The 25,164-nt window shown below is 39.2% G+C and overlaps 2 protein-coding genes and 3 pseudogenes across 2 annotated transcripts; 1 reads left to right on the top strand and 4 right to left on the bottom strand.

The window, feature by feature from the left end:
• Positions 1-3,593: 3,593 nt before the first annotated feature.
• LOC148690386 (G-type lectin S-receptor-like serine/threonine-protein kinase LECRK3) lies at positions 3,594-6,277 on the bottom strand. Its single transcript, XM_088685421.1, has one exon. The coding sequence runs from the start codon at positions 6,008-6,010 to the stop codon at positions 3,638-3,640; it is 2,373 nt and encodes a 790-aa protein (XP_088541547.1). The 5' UTR covers positions 6,011-6,277; the 3' UTR covers positions 3,594-3,637.
• A 7,148-nt stretch (positions 6,278-13,425) lies between these two features.
• On the top strand, positions 13,426-14,106 carry LOC148690387 (secreted RxLR effector protein 161 pseudogene; annotated as a pseudogene).
• A 1,350-nt stretch (positions 14,107-15,456) lies between these two features.
• On the bottom strand, positions 15,457-17,975 carry LOC148690388 (secreted RxLR effector protein 161 pseudogene; annotated as a pseudogene).
• Positions 17,976-20,896: 2,921 nt separating this feature from the next.
• Positions 20,897-21,418, bottom strand: LOC148690389 (uncharacterized). The gene has a single exon (XM_088686617.1). It carries the CDS (start codon positions 21,416-21,418, stop codon positions 20,897-20,899), a length of 522 nt encoding a protein of 173 aa, XP_088542743.1.
• A 472-nt stretch (positions 21,419-21,890) lies between these two features.
• LOC148690390 (G-type lectin S-receptor-like serine/threonine-protein kinase LECRK3) lies at positions 21,891-24,548 on the bottom strand (annotated as a pseudogene).
• Positions 24,549-25,164: the final 616 nt, after the last annotated feature.

The following is a 25,164-nucleotide window of genomic DNA, read 5'->3' on the forward strand; positions in this document are numbered from 1 at the left end:
TACAAAAGAATTACATTGGTAGAATTCTCAAGAGGTTTAACATGGAGAAATGTTCAAATGGTGAGTTGCCCATAGAAAAAGGAGATAAACTAAACAAGGATCAATGTCCTGCAAATGATCTGGAGAAGGAAAAGATGAAAGATAAACTGTATGTGTCATTTGTGGAAGCCTAATGTATGCTCAAGTTTGTACCTTACCGGACTTGGCATTTGCTGTTAGCGTACTTGGCAGATTTCAATCAAATCCTAGAAAGCCTCATTGGATAGCTGCTAAAAAGGTGCTCAAGTATCCGAAAAGAACAAAGGCCTACATGTTGGTGTATGGTGAAGCGGAAAATCTTGAAATGGCTGCGTACTCAGACTCGGATCTTGCTGGCTGTACAGATGATAGAAAATCAACCAATGGCTTTATTTTTCTTTTGGCTGGAGGAGTAGTTTCTTGGAAAAGTGCTAAGCAAGGATGTGTTGCTACTTTGACAATGCAAGTAGAGTTCATTGCTTGTCATGAAACATCTAAAAAAAACATTTTGGCTAAGAAGTCTTGTGACTGCTATGAAGGTTGTTGATTCAATTCAAAAGCCTTTGAAGATTTATTGTGACAACAAGGCAGCTATATTCTTTTCGAAGAACAATAAGAAAACCTCAGCTGCAAGGTTGATGGATACAAAGTATTTGTCGCTAAGAGATGAAGTGAGGAAAGGGATTGTTGAAGTTGAGCATATTGACACTCATTCAATGGTGGTCGATCCATTAACAAAGCCTTTGCCTGTGGGAGTATTCAAGAATCATATGGGAGTTGTTGAATCTTTTAATGATCTTCATTAGTGGGAGTAAGTTATTATTTTTTATTTACATCTGATAAACTTATCTTGTCCACTTCTTTGTTGATATCCTCTCAATTATGTTTCATGTTGTGATTCAATGTTTGCTCATTCTGTAAAGAGCTATATTGGTTGATACTGCAATAAACAAGTTTGGTTTTGAGTAAACTTGAAGTTTGGACCAATTATGTGGGAGTACTAAGATATGACACTTCCAATACTACATTATTTGGCATATAGCTTTGTGATTAGTTGAGTTAAGCTTCGGTGATTATAGAGTAATGATGCAGCTGATATGCATCAACATTTCTATAGTTCTGGGTTTGATTTAGTTGATTACATTTATGTTTAAGTTGATAATCTTGTTATATAAACTTAGTGATCACTGTTAACTTACTTTTATATAGTTCAATACTATGTGATTATGTATACTCAAGTGGGAGAATGTAAGAATTTGAGTAGACATAATCATTATTTTGGTATAAGTGTATTGATTAATTTAATAGAGTTTTGTAACGGTAGGTTATATGAAACATTCAAAACAATAATGTAGTGGACTTATTGGAGTTAATTAAAACAAGCCCCACGTGTCTAGTTTCAGTGCTTCTCTCAACATTTGGTAGAAGTCGGCTTTCAAGCATCAATGGCAGATTCTTCGCTATTCATTTTCTTCAATGGAACTACTGTCATTTATTTACTCATCTATGTTGATGACATTCTTGTCACAGGTAATAATCCATCTCAAGTCTCCACATTGATTCAACAATTGGGACAAAAATTTTCCATGAAGGACCTTGGGGTCTTACGTTATTTTTTGGGAATGGAAATTACGAGAACACTGATGGCCATGTATTTAACACAATCAAAATATATCCTGGACCTACTCAAACATACTCAGATGGCTAATGCCAAACCATTGGCTACTCCTGCCTTCCCTGAACGCAAGCTTAGTTTGTATGAGGGTGAACCCTTGGATGATGGAACAAATTTTCGAACACGGCATGACATTGCTTTCGCTATAAATCAAGTCTGTCAGTATATGCATTCACCCACCACTACACATTGGGCTGCAGTCAAGCGCATTCTTCGTTATTTGAAAGCCACTCATGATCGCGGTATAGTTTATAAACCCAGTTCTTTGTCCTTAACAACCTTTGCAGATGCTGACTATGCTGGTGACCCAGATGATCGTCGCTCCACTGGTGGTCATTGCATTTTTCTAGGGGATAACTTAATCTCTTGGAGTTCTAAAAAACAAAGAGGTATGTCTCGCTCAAGTACAGAGGCTGAGTATTGACAAATGGCCTATACCTCCGCCACTTTATCTTGGTTCAGACACATATTCCGTGAACTTCATCTTCCTCTCAATCCACCAAGATTGTGGTGTGATAATATCAGTGCACTGGCAGTAGCTTCCAATCCAATTTATCAGGCTTGTATGCATCATGTGGAAGTTGATTATCATTATGTTAGAGAAAAAGTAATTCGAAATGAACTTGTTGTGGGATATGTTTCATCCGCTGACCAAATTGCAGATCTCTTAACAAAGGGCTTGTCCACAGCTCGTTTCAGTTATCTCATTTCCAAGCTTCTTGTTCGTCAACACCCACTCAGCTTGCGGGGGCGTGATAAACCAAATATTAAGGAATCACAGATAGAAAGGAATCACAATCCTTCCTTATCTAAAACTCCTGTGTAACTTAGTTTTGAATTTGAAATGTAATCAGATGATATGTTTATACTGTAACCAACCTCATCTTGTAATCTCTATATAATGAAGTCCACACCTCACTCATAATTAATTGAGTTGAGTTTATGCAATCAGTATTTACAACCCTAGCTTAAATTCTTTCAGTTTTGTTTTAAGCATTTGATGATTTATTGAAAATGAAATGGAAGAGAAAGTGAATCAGATGTTGCATCCTGATAGCATGTTTATGAAAGCATGGATGCCAAAATTATATTATTGGTATTTGGATTAATCAGAGGTATTATACACGAAAGTATGTAGTTAAGTGCATTGTTTTATTTATTTATTTTTTTTTTTCCTGAAATGACCAGGTTAAGAGGGGAATGCAAGCAAATTAGTTTTACGATGATGCTGAACTTAAAGTGTGCTTCAAAAGTTAACATCTTACAACATTCAGAGGTCCAAAGGTTAGCAAAAACGTAAAAAATCTCAAGTTTATATGGTTCCTTGCGTGTTGGTAATCGCAGACAAATGAGGTTAATCCTTGAAAGTTACTGTGTTACCAGTGAATTCAAGCTATGCATAAATGACTTTCCAGTTGCAACATTGTCTTTTCATGCCTTATGGGTGCTCGGGTAAGTAGATCAAAGCATAAAGGTTATTGCTAGTTATGGTTTACTGGAGCTGGCTGACTACTCTAAGGACTATTTTTGTTTTTCGAAATGAAAAATGACTCCCGAGTACTCTGTGAGTCTGTTGTCTGCAAAGTTTCATCCTGCTTTCTCATTTATGTAGAGTTATGCACTAAGCAGATGGATGGTATGCATGATAGAACTAAGTTGTTATTGATTTTGTATCATCTTTATATTTACGAGACATAACTAATGCACCTGACGTTCAAATTTTATGGCCTCCTCTCTAGTTTTAGCGGTTCATTTTCCTTTAGAAGCAGGCTCTAAACGTACAATTAGTGATGGAACTGAAAACCTCATGCATATCATTCATGATGACACAAACACTTACAGACAGTGAAGCTTGCGGTGAAAATCACCATGCTGCTTATTAGTTTTATTACATAAACTAAATGTAGTTTTCTGATCACTAAAGTACGTATCACTCACTTGACTTTAGATGGTGCTCAAAAAAGAAATTGGATTGGGAGGGATTGGGATGTCTACAGTTCCTTCAAGCATGAGTAAAACCTTCTTCATAGAAGGACGCAACGACGGTTCATCCTGGATGCACCAAAGTCCAACTTTAAGCATCCTTTCAAATTGCCTTGTGTTGACCTCTTCTTCACCCACTAGTTTTCCAAGCTCGCCCGTCTCGAAACAATGGTAGGCTAATTCATCCAAAATAGCCTCCTCGTCGGGAAGACTCCAATCCACATTCCTTCGACAACATATGATCTCCAACAACACAACTCCGAAGCTGTAAACATCAGCTTTAACTGTTATTGGCATTTTCCTATGCCACTCTGGTGCAACATATCCCCTGGTTCCTCTGAATCCAGTTGTGGTTCTACTTTGGTCTGCCTTAAGCAGCTTTGCCAATCCAAAGTCGGATATTTTCGGGCACATGTACTCATCCATCAGAATGTTTTGGGGCTTTATGTCGCAATGAATAATCTGCGTATCACACTCTTCGTGGAGGTAAAGAAATCCTCGCGCTATGTTGCGAGCAATTCTCATTCTTTCTTCCCAAGAAGGCTTCCCATCAGGCGTGAAGAGTACATCTGCAAGTGAGCCATTGCTCATGTACTCGTATACCAAAAGCCTTTTTGGTCCATCAAGACAGTACCCAAGCAGACGGACTAAATTCTTGTGATGGGTTTTCCCAATGACTTTCAGTTCAGTCTGAAATTCTTTTTCGCCTTCAGCTGCAACTTTCTCTAGTCGTTTGACAGCAACTCGCTTTTGGCTAGCCAAGATCACTCCTTTATAAACTATTCCCGACGCGCCTCTACCAACCTCTTCTGTAAAATTGTTGGTAATCTTCTCTAACTCTTCATAAGTATACGGTCGTAGAGAGATGTCCTCATTCAATTCAGAGTCAAGAATGGGAATATCCACTCTTCCATATGACCACGAATTATGTTTGCAAAACGCAACTACAGAAATCGCCACCAAAATAGATCCGAAAACAGTAAGTGAGAGACCAATAATCAGGATGTCAGTTCTACCTTTTCTTTTGCTTCTTTTTTCTGTGTCTGGAGTAGTTGTAGATATAGCTACCTTGATGAGCTCTAAGTTTGGAGTATCAACATCTCTTCTTCCATATCTCAAAGGAAGCCTCTGCTTTCTGCAGCTTGTACCATTGAAAATCGCGGCTTCACAATTACAGTCCTCCAAACAGGCTCGTTTGCAAGCTTCTCTGTCTGATAATGGCAAATCCACATACGAACTGTCTTCCCATATTGTGCTTTGCAGTTCTTCCATGGTGTTCGGGAAAGTTTCGTTTTTGTATTCGCAAACATCTGCAACTATCCTCCTACAGCCTGAAGTCTTATTTCCCAGGTTGGCAGATACGAATCCAGGAAGACATTTACACTCCGCGCCAAGATCCATTGAGACACAATAACTATTTAATCCGCATATGCCTTTAGGGTCACACTTATCCTTGGAAGATTCCCACACAATTGACTTGCTCCCGTTGTGATTCAAATCATGCGAATACAATCGAAATATTCCATCCGCATCAATTCTCATAAGATAAATTGTTGCTTGATCAGCAGGAAGACCTCCATCTGTTATATTCTTGATATTCGAACGGGTATCATTTAGCAAGTAGAGATGGCCATCAGCACCAAAATTAAGTGTCACGTTCTTTCCTCTCCCATACGTACCAGATGCATAATAGGCATATGCAGGTGTGTCTGGAGTATTTACAGGGTATTGGACAAGGTTTCCATCGGCTTGCATTTTGAGGCGGAAAATGCCAGTTGAAGGATCAGATTCTGATTTAGCAGAGAACATCTCGTCCCCAGCAAACAGGCGCTGGCCCGGCAAAAGGGTGTCAGTTGGGTGCTCAAAACTTTGCCATACTATGTCTTGACGGGCATTGTATATCACAAAATTGCCCGAATCAAGCATGGAAGCCGAAGAACCAGAGGTATACTCTATCACGAAACTTTGGCCTTGTCTTGGTGTCAAGGAAAACCCATCACTTGTGAAGTCCAAAGTAACATTGCTGGAGAGTGAAGGGTCGTCTCGCTTCGCAGTCCACACTATAGTTGGTTGGGGGATTCCTGCAAGAAATATCCCCAAAGCATACCCATTTCCTTGCTTGTAAAATCCAAAGGCGTATACACCAGAACGTGACAACCACGAGGAGGTGGTAGTTGGCGTTAAGGAAGATCCGCGGCTGATATTCGACTGCATTTGTTGTGCTTGAGCAACAACAAATGCCATGGCAAGAACAAAGAAAACCATAACAGGCATTGAATAAGATCTGATCAACGTGAGTTGAGAAAATTGTGGTTGCAGTATGAAGTTTCCCATTTTTGAGTTGCTTTAATATTAGAAAGATCAAAGCACAACAAATGCCATGGCAAGAACAAAGAAAACCATAACAGGCATTGAATAAGATCTGATCAACATGAGTTGAGAAAATTGTGGTTGCAGTATGAAGTTTCCCATTTTTGAGTTGCTTTAATATTAGAAAGATCAATGCTTGAAATGATTGATCTGTAGAAGTCAGTTTTTACTAATGGAATTATACCCGCCAAGTCAAGTCGTTTCGTTTGGAGTACTCCCAGACTTTTCCAGGCTCCCGTCTTAGAAGGATCTTCAATTGGGGCGCTAGAGAGTAAATTTCACGGAATAAGTTCACTGCCACGTGACATACCGATCCAATAATATCATATTATGCGGAGAAAAACATACATATGGCATGACATTATCATATCAGGACGCCACGGTGGCGATGAACAATGTTGCATACAATTCTTTCTCCTAAAGGAGCCCACCACCTTATGAACTTCAAATGCGTGTGTTTTTTGATCATATGACTATTCTTATACCAGAGTTTCATTCGTCTTCATTCTAGAGAAAAGTTATTAATACATTGTTAAGCATCTTTGAAATTCTGATAGTTACCAAATCTTCGGAAGGTCTAATCGAATAAATGGCCATCATGGTGATAATGTAGTTGGAAGATAGCATATGTGGTAAAAAATTTAAATTTAAACCCTTGTGGTATAGTCTGTCTGGAAATAAACCTAAACTCAAAATTTCTGTTGTTTCTCCATTAGTCAATGACTCGAAACGAAAAATGAAAAATTAGTAGTAATACTGTAGAAAATGTGGGCAACAATCAAGATTATAAGCTATGGTGTGCTTCTTCGTGTGAATTACAAAGCGTAATTAGCGCAGATAATCAAGAATCAAGTTGAGGTACTAAGTTTTCGTTGGGAAAAAACCTTTTAAAAAGGTCTAAATTTTGATTTTTGGTTGACAAAATTTAGGCAGGTTTTCAGGTTTAATTTATGTTAATAACAAGTTCGATACCAAATTATTATACTAATGTCACAATACGTGGTTTAGCCTAATCAAACAAAAACAACAGATGTAATTAAACAAGAGTGTGCCAATGAAGAAAATTTTCAGGTGTTCAATAATTAAGTGGATACTTCACGTGTCATAAAATAAGTGAAGCAATACTAAAAATATATTATTTTCTCCAATTGCATTATTTTCCAAAAGAGATGTCAAAAATCATACCTAGACTGTTTTGACAAAAAAATGTGGTTTTTTTTATTCCAAATGAAATGCCAAAATTCTACATGAATTGCCATTCTCCACTTTGCTCCCAATTTTGAAGCCAACGTCAAAACCTTTTTGTTTTATTTTTAATGTTGAGTCCACATATTTCTTTATTTTTGTTCGCTTATTAATTATTTTATTATTAAATTATGACCCACTTAATTTAAAAATAACTAGAAAATATTTTAATTTGACATTTCTATTCGATTGTGAAACTTTACAAAATATTATTGTACAAAATTATATTATAGGCATTTGGATTAATCAGAGGTATTCAGATCTTTCTTTTTCTCTCCAATTGGTTTCCATGTAATAATTGTCCTAAAATTTCAATAGGGCATTTGCTGCGCACCTGCCGAACAAGGCTCCTTTCAAGTCAAACGGAAATTACCAGTTCCGGAGGGACCAACCATTGTACTTCTAGGGGAGGGTCTAATTTCTGCTCACCACTTTCAAATGGTGGTAGTGCTCGTCACCCTATTTATCACCGTTAGATTTGTTTGAATTTTAAGATTTGTGCATGTCCACTACACGAATCTCGAAATTCAAACTTATCTAACGGTGATAAATATGGTGGTTTGCATTACCACCACTTGAAGGTGGTGAACAAAAATGCTCCCAATTTTGAATCACTGGGTTTGTCTTTTCGTTTTTTTTTTTTTTTTTTTTTTGTTTTGAAAAATGAAAAAAAATTTAATTAATTTGAAGTTTTAACATATCCAACACAATGATAACATAAGCATTATCTATTCTAAAACTAAGGAGGGATTTGTCTAACAACCCGTCCTGAAATTTAAGGAACGAAATGGCATTTTCGTAATTTCACTGGTTGGGTTAGATATTTTGAAATGTTATGTTTTAGGTCTTAATTGGTGTGCCAAGGGGCCCACCCTTTTTGGTTGTCGCCGGGCCCACTCTTTCCTTTTTCTCTTTTCCCTCCTCCTTCTTCCTGTGGACTACATCAATCTCTTCTCTTTTCTCTTCTCTCATTTCTCTCATCACTCTCTCTAACCTCTCTCTCTAGGAAAGCACACAAACACAACAACAACAGCAGCTGCTGCACACCACCATCCCTCACCCTCTATGTGAACCCCACGAACCCAGAAATGGCGAGGGAACTCTTCCCCAGTTTTCCGGCGAGACCCGTGTGTTTGTAGGTATTTTCAAGCCATCTCCGGCCACCTTTTGGCTCCAAATATTCCTTTCATCTTAAGCTTCGTTTCACATATTATGAGTCCGATTTGGCTAAGAAATAAGGAAGTTACAACCTTTCAAAGTTTACCTAGTTTTCGGCGACCTCTGCCACTTTCGAAGCGATTTCCGACCAAACTACGGCAAGTTAGCCATCGTGCAAGGTACATTTCTCTTCATCTCATTGAGTACTACAACTTTGAAGAAGTTATAAGTGTTTAAAGTTGTGCCCAGAAACCAGCCAAACTTTGGCCTGAAACCGGGTCGACCCGACCCAAATCCTCCCAACCTAGATCCAAACCTAGGTTAGAACTCGACCCAACCTTGAACCCTAACCCAGATCCCTTGGGCCAAGCTACCAAGCCCAAACCCTAGCCCAAGCCCAATTGCCCAAGCCTAAACCTACTAAGCCTAAACCAAAACCCAAGCCCAAACCCAAGACCTAGACCCGTCCGTTGATTGTTGACCAGTCAACATTGACTTTAGGTTACCTTTTGGGGGTTTCGGTTGGGAACCCTCCTAGACTAATTTCGATGTCCTGAATCCGTTTTCAAAGTTCGTTTTCCCAAATTCAATCATTTTAGTGGTGTTTGGACAACTTAAGGTGACACACCCCGACCGAAATCACGTCATGCTGGTCGTCACGTGAGGGTGACGTAACCATGTGCACAATGCGGAAGATAAGAATAATAATAAAAGTATGAATAAATAAAAACCAAGCTATACACTAAGTAGATAACATACATGTGCAAGCGGTAGTGTGAAAAATAATATTCAGAGTACAGAAGACCTAGTGCAGTCCAGGGCAACAAACACTAACTAAACACACCCAGAGGTGGTCCTGCATTGGTGATAATCTGTCAGATATGCCGTGAATCCCTCGTGAGCCACCAAAAGAGCAATCCAAACTAGAACCTGGAGGGGCGCAAAACAGAAAGTGTGAGTGGGCAAAAGAAAAGCTTTTCAAAATCATTTCATTAATAAAAGTTCTAACCTCTCGCCATAAAACCTGTACAGTTTCCCAGAAAATAGAATATACACATATATAAAAACATGCTCAAAAATATGTCATGTCGAATGCCTCTACATGAAATGTAAGTACTCAGGTAATGTCAATCAATGTCATGTAATCTGTCAGCCGGAGTCACCTAACGTGACCTGTACGGCTGAATTTAGAGCTCAAATCTTCAACTCATTAACTATACTTGCACACGAGTTGGAACCACCTAAAGTGGTTTGTACGACATGACTGGTGTAAATAAATACGCTCAAGTGCTACAATCACATGAAGACTGGGCGAATAATCACGGGTCACCTACGAGTCGAAACCACCTAAAGTGGTCTGTACGACAGGACTGTGCACCTAACTTGGATCCAAGATGAGCGTGTGGTGTGGGAGGTAAACATCACGTGAAGGACTGTGCCCTACTTTGGGCGGGAGCACTAACACCGGGGGTGCAGGTTATGAGCTCTCTATGCATCTCAAATCACTACTAAACACAAACATAAACCATAACTTACCTGACATTTACCTGTGTGTCTATAGCACCAAACATACACATATGCAATTGCTAATGCATAATTAAATAGGCAAACGCAATGCATGGCATTTAAAACGTACATATAAACGCTCAATTTCATTTTCTGGGAAAATCACAAGTATATAGGTATATACGGAAAACCAAAAGCCCACTCACTGGTATGTAGAACGATCGTAACCCCCTTGCCTCGAGTGACTGCGCTCATCCTCGGGATAGGTCTCATCTATATGCGAAACAACTATAAAAACGTTAATTTAAAGCACATAACCAAAACTAGGTAATAACTTCTCATACAATGCTCAAATGGGGTGTGTGAATACAACAACGTGATCTACTCAACCTCACGAACATCCCCATATTTTTAAAATAATTTTTCGACGTCTCACGCGCCCCCACGGGCCAGCCAAGGCACGACCACATGTGCCGCCCACGCGCAGGCACGTGCCTGGCACACTGACAACGTCAGTTAACGCCGTCAGGAATATTCTATTAAAACTAATAGATTCCGTTAAAGTTAACCTAACACCGTTAGGAATATTCATTCCAAACTGACAGAATATTCCGTCGTCTTCTCCAGCCAACCTCCAGCGCCGTCGCTGTCATTGGAAAACTGGAAAACTTCAAACCTTCGTTTCTCACTCGTTTTTCAACCAAATTCCACGAAATTGGTACCAAAATGAAGCTTATAACAAATACAACAAAACCTTACCACTTTGGAGCCCTAAAACCAATGGAATCTCAACGGAGAAACTTCACAAAATCTGGCCAAACCTGCAACTCACGATCCCGACATCCCAATCCTTCAAATGAACCACCCCGAGCTTCCTAAGGACCTCACCAAGCTTCCTATAAACCTGAAATTCCCAAAAACGCATGATTTTACACGTGCATGAACAGTGACCAAATCGGGGATCTCGAGTTTGACGTGAAAGCAAAGGTTTCCTTACCTGAAATTGGTATGGTTGAACTCATATGAACCTCATGAACACAAATGTATAATTTTCTTCCTCGATCCGTAACGTTTTCGAGTACTTTGGTTCTTGTCCGTACGTAAATGATGAAGAAGAAGGAGAGAGAGATACAGGACAGGGAATGTGATAAGAATGAGTGTGGGTGTGTGTGTGTGGTCCAAAAGCAGCCAACCAAAACCCCAAAACAACCACACAACGAAACAAAATCACTAGGGGCAAAATTGTTATTTTACCCCTACGGTACGAATAATCCAGGACGGGCTGTCACATAAGGTCTCCTACAATACTCAAAAGGAGAAATGGGACATTAATGATTTGATATCTATTTGTGCTCAAGAGGAGGAAAGACAGAAAAATGAGAAGTCTGAAGAAGTGAATTTGGTCCATGCTACAAAGGGTAAAAAGGTTGCATCTTCCCTCTCTGGTAAGCCTATTAAAGGTTCTTCTTTTGCCACTTCAAATGTGCCTTCTAAGAATACTAACCCCCCTAGAGGAGGACATAATCATAATGTAAAGAAAACAGAACTAAAGCCATGTTTTTTAAACAAAAAGACTGATCACTTAAGGAAAAATTGTGAGGGTTTCAAAGAATGGCTTGTTAAGAAAGGTACAATAAATGTTTTTGTTTGCTTAGAGTCAAATTTGATTTTAGTCCCTCAAAACTCTTGATGGTTTGACACTAGTTGTTTTGTACACATTACAAATTCTTCGCAGGGCTGCACAAAACAATAGGGAAGAAATAAGGACTTTTAGAATGTTTTCGTTACGAATGGATCAAAGCTAGCAGTCAAGTCTATTAGGATTGTCAAACTAAAGTTTTCTTTAGGTTTCGTTTTAGAACTCAATAATGTCCTTTATGAACCTTCCATGCGAAGGAATTTAGTTTTTGCTTCAAAATTAGTCAAGTCAGGTTTTTCTTTTGTTGGAGACGATGAAAGTGTCAAATTTTATCATAAAAATAAATTTGAGTGTTTGCTTGGCACTGCTTTTCTTAGAGATGATTTACGGCAACTAGATTGCAGTTATATGGATAAGTGCTTTAATGTTGAATGCAGTGGTTCGAAGAGAATGCTCATTAACAAAAAATCTTATATGCTTTGGCATAAAAGATTAGGGCATATCTCAAAAGAAAGAATTGCGCAATTGATAAAGCAGGACATGTTTACAAAAATAGAATTAAATGATTATTCTAATTGTGTGGACTGTTTTAAGGGAAAATTAACAAATGTTCGAAAAACTGGTTCTACAAGGAGTCAAAGTCTTTTAGAAATAATCCATATAGATGTTTGTGGTCCATTCTTGACTAAAATAATATGTGGAAATTCTTATTTTGTCACCTTTATTGATGACTTTTCGAGATACTCTTATGTTTATTTAATATCTGAAAAATCTGTTGTGTTAAAATGTTTTAAAATTTTTCAAAATGAAGTTGAAAAACAACTTGATAAACATATTAAGATTGTGCGATCCGATAGGGGTGGTGAGTATTTTGGTAGGTACACTGAAGCTGGATTCTTCCTCCATAGCGGATTTCCACAGAATATGATTTTGGTGATTTGAGTGATCTAATTACATTTAATCAAGCTATGAACAGTGAGCAACATGCATTGTGGAAATCCGCTATGGAGGAAGAACTTAAGTCTATGCAAAAGAATTCAGTTTGGACACTAGTTGAAAGAACTTTAGACATCAAGCCCATTGGATGTAAGTGGGTCTTTAAAACCAAGCGAGATTCTCAAGGAAGAGTTGAAAGGCACAAAGCAAGACTCGTGGCAAATGGTTTTACTCAAAGAGAAGGTATCGACTACACTGATACCTTTTCTCTAGTTTCTTCCAAGGATTTTATGAGAGTCATTATGGCTCTTAACTACCTACTTTGATCTTGAACTTCACCAGATGGACGTCAAGACCGCTTTTTTTTAATGGGGATTTAGATGAAAATATCTACATGCAACAACCTCTAGGATTTGTTGAAAGGGGGAAAGAATCTATGGTTTGTAAGCTCAACAAATCAATTTATGGTCTGAAACAAGCTTCCAAACAATGGTTTATCAAATTTGATCAGATCGTTACATCTTTTGGCTTTGTGGAAAATAAGCTAGATGATTGTGTTTATCTCAAAGTCAGTGGTTCTAAATTAATCTTTCTTGTACTTTATGTTGATAATATCTTATTGGCAAGTTCAGATTTGCAATTACTGATAAATACCAAGAGGATGTTGTCTAGTAGCTTCGAAATGAAGGACTTTGGGGAAGCTCATTTTGTCTTGGGAATCAAAATAACCAGAGACAGAACAAGATGGCTCCTGGGATTATTTCAAAAGAATTACATTGGTAGAATTCTCAAGAGGTTTAACATGGAGAAATGTTCAAATGGTGAGTTGCCCATAGAAAAATGAGATAAACTAAAAAAGGATCAATATCCTGCAAATGATCAAGAGAAGGAAAAGATGAAAGATAAACCGCTTGTGGGAAGCCTAATGTATGCTCAAGTTTGTACCCGACCGGACTTGGCGCTTGCTGTTAGCGTACTTGGCAGATTTCAATCAAATCCTGGAGATCCTCATTGGATAGCTGCTAAAAAGGTGCTCAAGTATCTGAAAAGAATAAAGGCCTACATGTTGGTGTATAATGAAGTGGAAAATCTTGAAATGGTTGCATACACGGACTTGGATCTTGCTGGCTGTACAGATGATAGAAAATCAACCAGTGGCTTTATTTTTCTTTTGGCTGGAGGAGTAGTTTCTTGGAAAAGTGCTAAGCAAGGATGTGTTGCTACATTGACAATGCAAGTAGAGTTCATTGCTTATCATGAAACATCTAAAAAAGCATTTTGGCTCAGAAATCTTGTGACTGCTATGAAGGTTGTTGGTTCAATTCAAAAGCCTTTAAAGATTTATCGTGACAACAAGGCAGCTGTGTTCTTTTCGAAGAACAATAAGAAAACCACAGCTGCAAGGTTGATGGATACAAAGTATTTATCGCTAAGAGATGAAGTGAGGAAAGGGATTGTTGAACTTGAGCACATCGACACTCATTCAATGGTGGCCGATCCATTAACAAAGCCCTTGCCTGTGGGAGTATTCAAGAATCATGTGGGTGTTGTTGAATCTTTTAATGATCTTCATTAATGGGAGTAAGTTATTATTTTTTATTTACATCTAATAAACTTATCTTGTCCACTTCTTTGTTGATATCCTCTAAATTATGTTCCATGTTGTGATTCAATGTTTGCTCATTCTGTAAAGAGCTATATTGGTTGACATTGCAATAAACAAGTTTGTTTTTAAGTAAACTTGAAGTCTGGACCAATTATGTGGGAGTATTAAGATATGACACTTCCAATACTACATTATTTGGCATATAGCTTTGTGATTAGTTGAGTTAAGCTTCGGTGATCATAGAGTAATGATGCAGCTGATATGCATCAACATTTCTGTAGTTCTGGGTTTGATTTAGTTGATTACATTTATGTTTAAGTTGATAATCTTGTTATATAAACTCAGTGATCACTGTTAACTTAATTTTATACAGTTCAATACTATGTGATTATGTTTACTCAAGTGGGAGAATGTAAGAATTTGAGTAGACATAATCATTATTTTGATAGAAGTGTATTGATTAAGTTAATAGAGTTTTGTAACGGTAGGTTATATGAAACATTCAAAACAATAATGTAGTGGACTTATTGCAGTTAATTAAAGCAGGCCCCACATGTCTGGTTTCAGTGCTTCTCTCAACATTTGGAAGAAGTTCGGCTTTCAAGCACCAATGGCAGATTCTTCGCTGTTCATTTTCTTCAATGGAACTAATATCATTTATTTACTCATCTATGTTGATGACATTCTTGTCACAGGTAATAATCCATTTCAAATCTCCACATTGATTGAACAATTAGGACAAAAAATTTCCATGAAGGACTTAGGGGTCTTACGTTATTTTTTGGGAATGGAAATTACGAGAACACCGAGAGCCATGTATTTAACACAATCAAAATATATCCTGGACCTACTCAAACGTACTCAGATGGCTAATGCCAAACCATTGGCTACTCCGCCTTCCCTGGACGCAAGCTTAGTCTGTATGAAGGTGAACCCTTGGATGATGGAACAAATTTTCGAAGTGTTGTTGGTGCTTTCCAATACCTCTTATTCACACAGCCTGACATTGCTTTCACTGTAAATTAAGTCTGTCAGTATATGCATTCACCCACCACTACACATTGGGCTGCAGTCAAGCGCATTCTTCGCTATTTGAAAGCCACTCATGATCGTGGTATAGTTTATAAACCCAGTTCTTTGTCCCTAACAACCTTTGCAGATGCTGACTATGCTGGTGACCCAGATGATCGTCGCTCCACTGGTGGTCATTGCATTTTTCTAGGGGATAACTTAATCTCTTGGAGTTCTAAAAAACAAAGAGGTGTGTCTCGCTCAAGTATAGAGGCTGAGTATTGACAAATGGCCTATACCTCCGCCACTTTATCTTGGTTTAGACACATATTTCGTGATCTTCATCTTCCTCTCAATCCACCAAGATTGTGGTGTGATAATATCAATGCACTGGCAATAGCTTCCAATCCAGTTTATCAGGCTTGTATGCGTCATGTGGAAGTTGATTATCATTATGTTAGAGAAAAAGTAATTCGAAATGAACTTGTTGTGGGATATGTTTCATCTGCTGACCAAATCGTAGATCTCTTAACAAAGGGCTTGTCCACAGCTCATGTCAGTTATCGCCTTTCCAAGTTTCCTGTTCGTCAACGCCCACTTAGCTTGCGGGGGCGTGATAAACCAAATATTCAGGATCTTTCTCCACATCAGCAATGCATGGTAAAGGACACTCCAAGTTAGCTACACAAGTTGGATACTCTTCAAACACTTCAACAAATAGAAAGGAATCACAATCCTTCTTTATCTAAAACTCCTGTGTAACTTAGTTTTGAATTTCAAATGTAATCAGATGATATGTTTATACTGTAACCAACCCCATCTTGTAATCTCTATATAATGAAGTCCATACCTCACTCATAATTAATTGAGTTGAGTTTATGCAATCAATATTTACAACCCTAGCTTAAATTCTTTCAGTTTTGTTTTAAGCATTTGATGATTTATTGAAAATGAAATGGAAGAGAAAGTGAATCAGATGTTGCATCCTGATAGCATGTTTATGAAAGCATGGATGCCAAAATTATATTATTGGTATTTGGATTAATCAGAGGTATTATACACGAAAGTATGTAGTTAAGTGCATTGTTTTATTTATTTATTTATTTTTCCTGAAATGACCAGGTTAAGAGGGGAATACAAGCAAATTAGTTTTACGATGATGCTGAACTTAAAGTGTGCTTCAAAAGTTAACATCTTACAACATTCAGAGGTCCAAAGGTTAGCAAAAACGTAAAAAATCTCAAGTTTATATGGTTCCTTGCGTGTTGGTAATCGCAGACAAATGAGGTTAATCCTTGAAAGTTACTGTGTTACCAGTGAATTCAAGCTATGCATAAATGACTTTCCAGTTGCAACATTGTCTTTTCATGCCTTATGGGTGCTCGGATACGTAGATCAAAGCATAAAGGTTATCGCTAGTTATGGTTTACTGAAGCTGTCTGACTACTCTCAGGACTATTTTTGTTTTTCGAAATGAAAAATGACTCCCGAGCACTCTGTGAGTCTGTTGTCTGCAAATTTTCATCCTGCTTTCTCATTTATGTAGAGTTATGCACTAAGCAGATAGATGGTATGCATGATAGAACTAAGTTGTTATTGATTTTGTATCATCTTTATATTTACGAGACATAACTAATGCACCTGACGTTCAAATTTTATGGCCTCCTCTCTAGTTTTAGCGGTTCATTTTCCTTTAGAAGCAGCCTAATAACGTACAATTAGTGATGGAACTGAAAACCTCATGCATATCATTCATGATGACACAAACATGTGGAAAATATGGAAGAGAATGCTTTTTCTCATTATATTTCTCTACAAGATTACAAGGATATATATACATGATACAAGTGTGTAGGTAGGACAAGGTAGCCGTCCTAGTGTGTAGGTAGGACAAGGTAGGACGGCTGTAGGGGACAAGGTAGCCATCCTAGTGTGTAGGTAGGACAAGGTAGGACGGCTGTAGGACGGCTTGACGGCTGTAGGACGGCTAGTGTGTAGGTAGGACAAGGTAGGACGGTTGTAGGACGACTTGACAGCTGTAGGACGGCTTATTCTTCCAATACTCCCCCTCAAGCTGGATCAAGGAGGTCAATTGATCCAAGCTTGGAGAGCATACTTTGAAACTGAGGAGAAGCAAGAAAATTCGTGAAAATATCAGCAAGTTGATCTTGGCTTCGAGTGAATGTGGTTTGAATTACCTTGGACTGGACTTGTTCCCGAACGTAATGACAGTCAACTTCAATGTGTTTGGTGCGTTCATGGAACACCGGATTGGAGGCAATATGCATAGCTGCTTGATTGTCACAGAAAAGAGACATAGGTGTGTTGATTGAGAACCCCAAGTCCGAGAGAAGGCCCTTGAGCCAAATGAGTTCACATGCAGTGGAAGCCATGGCTCTATACTCAGCTTCGACACTTGAGCGAGCAATTACATTTTGTTTTTTGCTCTTCCATGTCACGAGGTTTCCTCCAACCAACGTGCAGTAGCCAGTAGTGGATTTTCTATCAATAGCATTCCCTGCCCAGTCAGCATCGGTGTAGGCAATGATTTGAGTATGACCATTGTTTTTCATGACGATTCCCCGACCAATGGAGCCTTTGAGGTATCTGAGAATTTTTTTAACAACATTTAAATGAGCTTCAGTGGGTGCATGCGTGAATTGGCTTACAAGACTGACGGCGTAAGTTATATCCGGTCTGGTGATGGTGAGATATATAAGCTTACCCACCAATCGTTGGTAGTAACTGATATCACTGAGAGGTTCTCCTGTCAAGTCCAACTTCAATTTGCTATCAAGAGGAGTACGAGTTGGTTTGCAATCCATCATCTTCACTTCTTGAAGTAAGTCAATCATATATTTCCTTTGACTCAAAAAAAGTCCCTTGGGGGAGTGGCCAGTTCAATCCCAAGGAAGTATTTTAAAACTCCTAAGTCTTTAATGGCAAATTGTTGATGAAGAGAATGTTTAAGAGTGTGAATCTCATCAATGTTATCACCTGTGATGATGATATCATCAACATAGATTAGTACAACTAATTTACCAACTGATCCTATTCGAACAAACAGGGAGGAATCAACATGACTTTTCTTGAACCCAAAATTTTCAAGTACCGAGCTCAGTTTGGCATACCAGGCACGAGGAGATTGTTTCAAGCCATAGATTGACTTATGAAGCTTGCAAGCCATACCTGAATTCTGTGCTTGTGGATGACCCGGGGGTAGTTACATGTAGACTTCCTCTTCGAGGTCTCCATGTAAAAAAGCATTTTTTACATCCATTTGGTACAATGGCCATTCATGGTTCACTGCAACAGATAACAAAACCCTTATTGTGCTCATCTTAGCCACGGGAGCAAATGTCTCCTTATAGTCCACTCCAAAAGTTTGAGTAAAACCGCGAGCCACCAATCTTGCCTTGTGTCGTTCAATTGAGCCATCAGAATTAAACTTGATTTTATAGACCCATCGACTGCCTACCACCTTCTTGCCTTTGGGAAGTTGAACTACACTCCAGGTTTTATTTTCATTCAAGGCTTTGAGTTCTTCTTCCATGGCTAGCCTCCACACAACTTGACGATTGGCTTCTTGAAAGTTCCTTGGTTCACTTTCATAGGACATTTTACTGAGGAAGACTGCATGAGAGTGAGAGACTTTGGAGTAATTTACAAACTTGTGAATAGGGTACCTGGCATGGTAAGTTTCATAGTCTTGCAGCCTTGATGGTGGATGTCGATCTCGAGTCGGATTCCTGCGGGGTTGAGCTGGGATCACAATAGGTTCAGCTCCACTCTCTTGTATAGATGTTGTGTTATGGTCATGGGGAACTACTTGTGCTTCTGAGGCTTCAGTGTCGTCTCCAATAAGCAGGTTGTCATTAAGAGTTGCATGAGAGTCCCAGTTGTGAGGTAGTGAATGGACACAGTCACTTGGTTCGACTGGATTTGGCAATGGGAAGAGATCTAGGAAATGCTCCCCCTGACGATTTTGATCTGATGATTTGTTGAAATATGATTGGTTTTCATCAAACCGTACATCTCTTGAGACAAACATCTTCCTGGAGCACGGATTGTAGCATTTGTACCCTTTTTGGGTGGAGGAGTATCCCATGAAAACACACTTGACAGCTTTGGGATCAAGCTTGTCTCGGTGATGGGATTGAATATGAACATAACAGGTACATCCAAAGATTCTCAAATGGGAAAGATTACCTTTTTTGTTTTGCATAACCTCAGATGGTGATTTTGTATCCAGAACACGACTAGGCAGTCTGTTGATAAGATAGGTGGCTGCAAGAACTCCTTGAGACCAAAACCTCTTAGGCACATTCATTAGCAACATTAGCGCCCTAGTTTTTTCAAGTAGGTCCCGATTCTTCCTTTCGGCAATTCCATTTTGCTGAGGAGTACCTACACAACTTGTTTGATGTATAATTCCATGGGTGCTCAAATAGTTAGTCATATTTTTGGATGTATATTCAGTGCCATTATCAGACCTTAGTATGTGGATTTGGGACGAAAAATGGTTTATGACAAGATTATGAAAGTCCTTGAAAGCATCCATAACTTCACTTTTGAATTTTAGGAGGTACAACCAAGTGGCTCTTGAGAAATCATCAACAAAGATAACGTAGTACCTATAACCATCAAAAGACTCTAGAGGTGCAGGTCCCCAAACATCGGAGTGCACCATCTCAAACAACTTGCTAGTCCTAGACATGGAAGAATTGAATGGGAGTCTAGTAGATTTTGACAAATGACAAATTTCACATACAAGGGAGGATTTGCATAAACTAGGGAACAACGTAGACAACACAGATTCTGAGGGATGTGCTAGGCGTTGATGCCACAATCGATGTTCTAGGTTTGAGCTGACTTGGAACCCCTTTGGAACATTGAGGTCCTCTGAAAAATAGTACAACCCATTTAGGTAATGACCCCACCAATCAGCTTCTTGGTGGCTAGATCCTGAAAAACAACATTGTGGGGGGAAAATTGCACGACAGTTTAGAGAGTTTGTAATCCTTCATACGGACAATAATTGAAAAGGAAAAGATGGAACATATAACGCTGTGGACTCAACAGTTTCTGAGATCAGTTTAACTTTCCCTCTACCTAGAACTGGCACACCTCTACCATTTGCTACAGAAACTAGTGATGGTTTAGTGTGGCTTTCAAAATCGTATAGCTTAGAATATTGATTTGTCATGTGATCTGTGGCACCTGAGTCTATAATCCAAAAATCATGAGAGTGACTAACATTTAGAGCAGTTGAAAGAGCACACATGATACCTGGAATGTCTCCTTGAGGTACATGACCAGATTCAGCTAAGAACCCTGCAAACTGTCCAAGAAGAGCAGTTTGACTTTCCCCAGTCGACGTTTCACCTGTGCTTCCTTTTCTGGTTTGAAGGTAGGTTGAGAACTCATTCAACAATTCAGCCGGATTGGCTGTAAAGTTCATCGACCCACCGATGGATGTAGCAGCAGCATGGTACTTGTTTGTATGTGGTCTGGCGTGTGAGCCCTTATGATCTCTTAAAGGCTTGTTCTCAAACCTTGGCTTCAACTCAGGGTGCAATATCCAGCATCGATCTATTAGATGTCCAACATTATTACAATGTAGACACTTCAGATCTGGCCTTTTTCCCTTGTATACTTTATCTCCAAATGACTTGTGATTTGTCACAAAAGCTCTAGCCTCAGACACACTAGGTTTTACGTCAACATTCATGACTTTTCTGCGTACTTCTTATCGCTGGATAGTAGTGCAAACACTTGCAAATGATGGAAGTTCGGGATTCATTAGAATATGGCTTCTAAGATCTTCATATTCAGAACCCAAACTTGCAAGCAAATGAAAGATTTTGTCTTCCTCGGACCTTTTTAACAGTACGGCAGCATCGATAGTGTGTGGTCGATACATTTCTAGTTCGTTCCACATGTTTTTCATGCAACCGAGATGATGAACAAAGGATTTATCACCTTGTTGAAGACTTGCAAGATTCCTCTTAAGCTGGAACACTTGAGCAGCATTGTTTTGATTTCCATACATGTCCTTGACTGCCTTCCAAAGAGCACTAGAGGATTCTGAAAAACTGAAAATTTCAGATAGCTTAGGATCCATGGAGTTGAGGAGCCACGACATGACCAGCTGGTCTTTGCACAGCCATGCTTCATACTCCGGCGATGCGACGTCAGGTGCTTCAATACTTCCATTGACGAATCCAAGTTTGGATCTTCCTCCAAGGGCAAGAGATATTGATATGGCCATGGAAGATAGTTAAACTCATTTAACAACACAGAACACAAACATTGGTTTGGGTTGACTTCAGCTTCTGGAAAACTAGGGCGAGGAGCTGTGAAGCTTTCAGCTTCTGAGTCAAAAAGATTATCTTCTGCCATTATCGAAATGAATGTGCAGAAGAAGAGAAGGGACAACAATGGAGTCAGGCCGGTTAAGGTTCCGGCTCTGATACCATGTGGAAAATATGGAAGAGAATGCTTTTTCTCATTATATTTCTCTACAAGATTACAAGGATATATATACATGATACAAGTGTGTAGGTAGGACAAGGTAGCCGTCCTAGTGTGTAGGTAGGACAAGGTAGGACGGCTGTATGACGGCTTGATGGCTGTAGGACGACTTGACGGCTGTAGGACGGCTAGTGTGTAGGTAGGACAAGTTAGGACGGCTATAGGACGACTTGACAGCTGTAGGACGGCTTATTCTTCCAATAAAACACTTACAGACAGTAAAGCTTGCGGTGAAAATCACCATGCTGCTTATTAGTTTTATTACATAAACTAAATGTAAGGTTTGATCAGTTTTCTGATCACTAAAGTACGTATCACTCACTTGACTTTAGATGGTGCTCAAAAAAGAAATTGGATTGGGAGGGATTGGGATGTCTACAGTTCCTTCAAGCATGAGTAAAACCTTCTTCATAGAAGGACGCAACGACGGTTCATCCTGGATGCACCAAAGTCCAACTTTAAGCATCCTTTCAAATTGCCTTGTGTTGACCTCTTCTTCACCCACTAGTTTTCCAAGCTCGCCCGTCTCGAAACAATGGTAGGCTAATTCATCCAAAATAGCCTACTCGTCGGGAAGACTCCAATCCACATTCCTTCGACAACATATGATCTCCAACAACACAACTCCGAAGCTGTAAACATCAGCTTTAACTGTTATTGGCATTTTCCTATGCCACTCTGGTGCAACATATCCCCTGGTTCCTCTGAATCCAGTTGTGGTTCTACTTTGGTCTGCCTTAAGCAGCTTTGCCAATCCAAAGTCGGATATTTTCGGGCACATGTACTCATCCATCAGAATGTTTTGGGGCTTTATGTCACAATGAATAATTTGTGTATCACACTCTTCGTGGAGGTAAAGAAATCCTCGCGCTATGTTGCAAGCAATTCTCATTCTTTCTTCCCAAGAAGGCTTCCCATCAGGCGTGAAGAGTACATCTGCAAGTGAGCCGTTGCTCATGTACTCGTATACCAAAAGCCTTTTTGGTCCATCAAGACAGTACCCAAGCAGACGGACTAAATTCTTGTGATGGGTTTTCCCAATGACTTTCAGTTCGGTCTGAAATTCTTTTTCGCCTTCAGCTGCAACTTTCTCTAGTCGTTTGACAGCAACTCGCTTTTGGCTAGCCAAGATCACTCCTTTATAAACTATTCCCGACGCGCCTCTACCAACCTCTTCTGTAAAATTGTTGGTAATCTTCTCTAACTCTTCATAAGTATACGGTCGTAGAGAGATGTCCTCATTCAATTCAGAGTCAAGAATGGGAATATTCACTCTTCCATATGACCACAAATTATGTTTGCAAAACGCAACTACAGAAATCGCCACCAAAATAGATCCGAAAGCAGTAAGTGAGAGACCAATAATCAGAATGTCAGTTCTTTTGCTTCGTTTTTCTGTGTCTGGAGTAGTTGTAGATATAGCTACCTTGATGAGCTCTAAGTTTGGAGTACCAACATCTCTTCTTCCATATCTCAAAGGAAGCCTCTGCTTTCTGCAGCTTGTACCATTGAAAATCGCGGCTTCACAATTACAGTCCTCCAAACAGGCTCGCTTGCAAGCTTCTCTGTCTGATAATGGCAAATCCACATACGAACTGTCTTCCCATATTGTGCTTTGCAGTTCTTCCATGGTGTTCGGGAAAGTTTCGTTTTTGTATTCGCAAACATCTGCAACTATCCTCCTACAGCCTGAAGTCTTATTTCCTAGGTTGGCAGATACGAATCCAGGAAGACATTTACACTCCACGTCAAGATCCACTGAGACACAATAACTATTTAATCCGCATATGCCTTTAGGGTCACACTTATTCTTGGAAGATACCCACACAATTGACTTGCTCCCGTTGTGATTCAAATCATGCGAATACAATCGAAATATTCTATCCGCATCAATTCTCATAAGATAAATTGTTGCTTGATCAGAGGAAGACCTCCATCTGTTATATTCTTGATATTCGAACTGGTATCATTTAGCAAGTAGAGATGGCCATCAGCACCAAAATTAAGTGTCACGTTCTTTCCTCTCCCATACGTACCAGATGCATAATAGGCATATGCACGTGTGTCTGGAGTATTTACAGGGTATTGGACAAGGTTTCCATCGGCTTGCATTTTGAGGCGGAAAATGCCAGTTGAGTGATCAGATTCTGATTTAGCGGAGAACAGCTCGTCCTCAGCAAACAGGGTCTGACCCGGCAAAAGGGTGTCAGTCGGGTGCTCAAAACTTTGCCATACTATGTCTTGACGAGCATTGTATATCACAAAATTGCCTGAATCAAGCATGGAAGCCGAAGAACCAGAGGTATACTCTATCACGAAACTTTGGCCTTGTGTTGGTTTCAAGGAAAACCCATCACTTGTGAAGTCCAAAGTAACATTGCTGGAGAGTGAAGGGTCGTCTCGCTTTGCAGTCCACACTATAGTTGGTTGGGGGATTCCTGCAAGAAATATCCCCAAAGCATACCCATTTCCTTGCTTGTAAAATCCAAAGGCGTATACACCAGAACGTGACAACCACGAGGAGTTGGTAGTTGGCGTTAAGGAAGATCCGCGGCTGATATTCGACTGCATTTGTTGTGCTTGAGCAACAACAAATGCCATGGCAAGAACAAAGAAAACCATAACAGGCATTGAATAAGATCTGATCAACGTGAGTTGAGAAAATTGTGGTTGCGGTATGAAGTTTCCCATTTTTGAGTTGCTTTAATATTAGAAAGATCAATGCTTGAAATGATTGATCTGTAGAAGTCAGTTTTTACTAATGGAATTTTACCCGCCAAGTCAAGTCGTTTCGTTTCGAGTACTCCCAGACTTTTCCAGGCTGCCGTCTTATAGAAGGATCTTCAATTGGGGCCCTAGAGAGTAAATTTCACGGAATAAATTCACTGCCACGTGACATACCGATCCAATAATATCATATTATGTGGAAAAAAAACATACATACGGCATGACATTATCATATCGGGACGCCACGATGGCGATGAACAATGTTGCATACAATTCTTTCTCCTAAAGGAGCCCACCACCTTATGAACTTCAAATGCGTGTGTTTTTCGATCATATGACTATTCTTATACCAGAGTTTCATTCATCTTCATTCTAGAGAAAAGTTATTAATACATTGTTAAGCATCTTTGAAATTCTGATAGTTACCAAATCTTCGGAAGGTCTAATCGAATAAATGGCCATCATGGTGATAATGTAGTTGGAAGATAGCATATGTGGTAAAAAATTTAAATTTAAACCCTTGTGGTATAGTCTGTCTGGAAATAAACCTAAACTCAAAATTTCTGTTGTTTCTCCATTAGTCAGTGACTCAAAACGAAAAATGAAAAATTAGTAGTAATACTCTAGAAAATGTGGGCAACAATCAAGTTGATTCTAAGCTATGGTGTGCTTCTTCGTGTGAATTACAAAGCGTAATTAGCGCAGATAATCAAGAATCAAGTTGAGGTACTAAGTTTTCGTTGGGAAAAAACCTTT

Source organism: Pyrus communis, chromosome 15 (genome assembly GCF_041283825.1).
Source record: "Pyrus communis isolate YQ-2024b chromosome 15, ASM4128382v1, whole genome shotgun sequence".
Taxonomy (NCBI): domain Eukaryota; kingdom Viridiplantae; phylum Streptophyta; class Magnoliopsida; order Rosales; family Rosaceae; genus Pyrus; species Pyrus communis.

What these genes read in the sequence shown, in the direction of transcription:
- LOC148690389 (XM_088686617.1), bottom strand. Translation starts at nt 21,418, where the DNA reads ATGGCCATATCAATATCTCTTGCCCTTGGAGGAAGATCCAAACTTGGA.
- LOC148690386 (XM_088685421.1), bottom strand. Translation starts at nt 6,010, where the DNA reads ATGGGAAACTTCATACTGCAACCACAATTTTCTCAACTCACGTTGATC.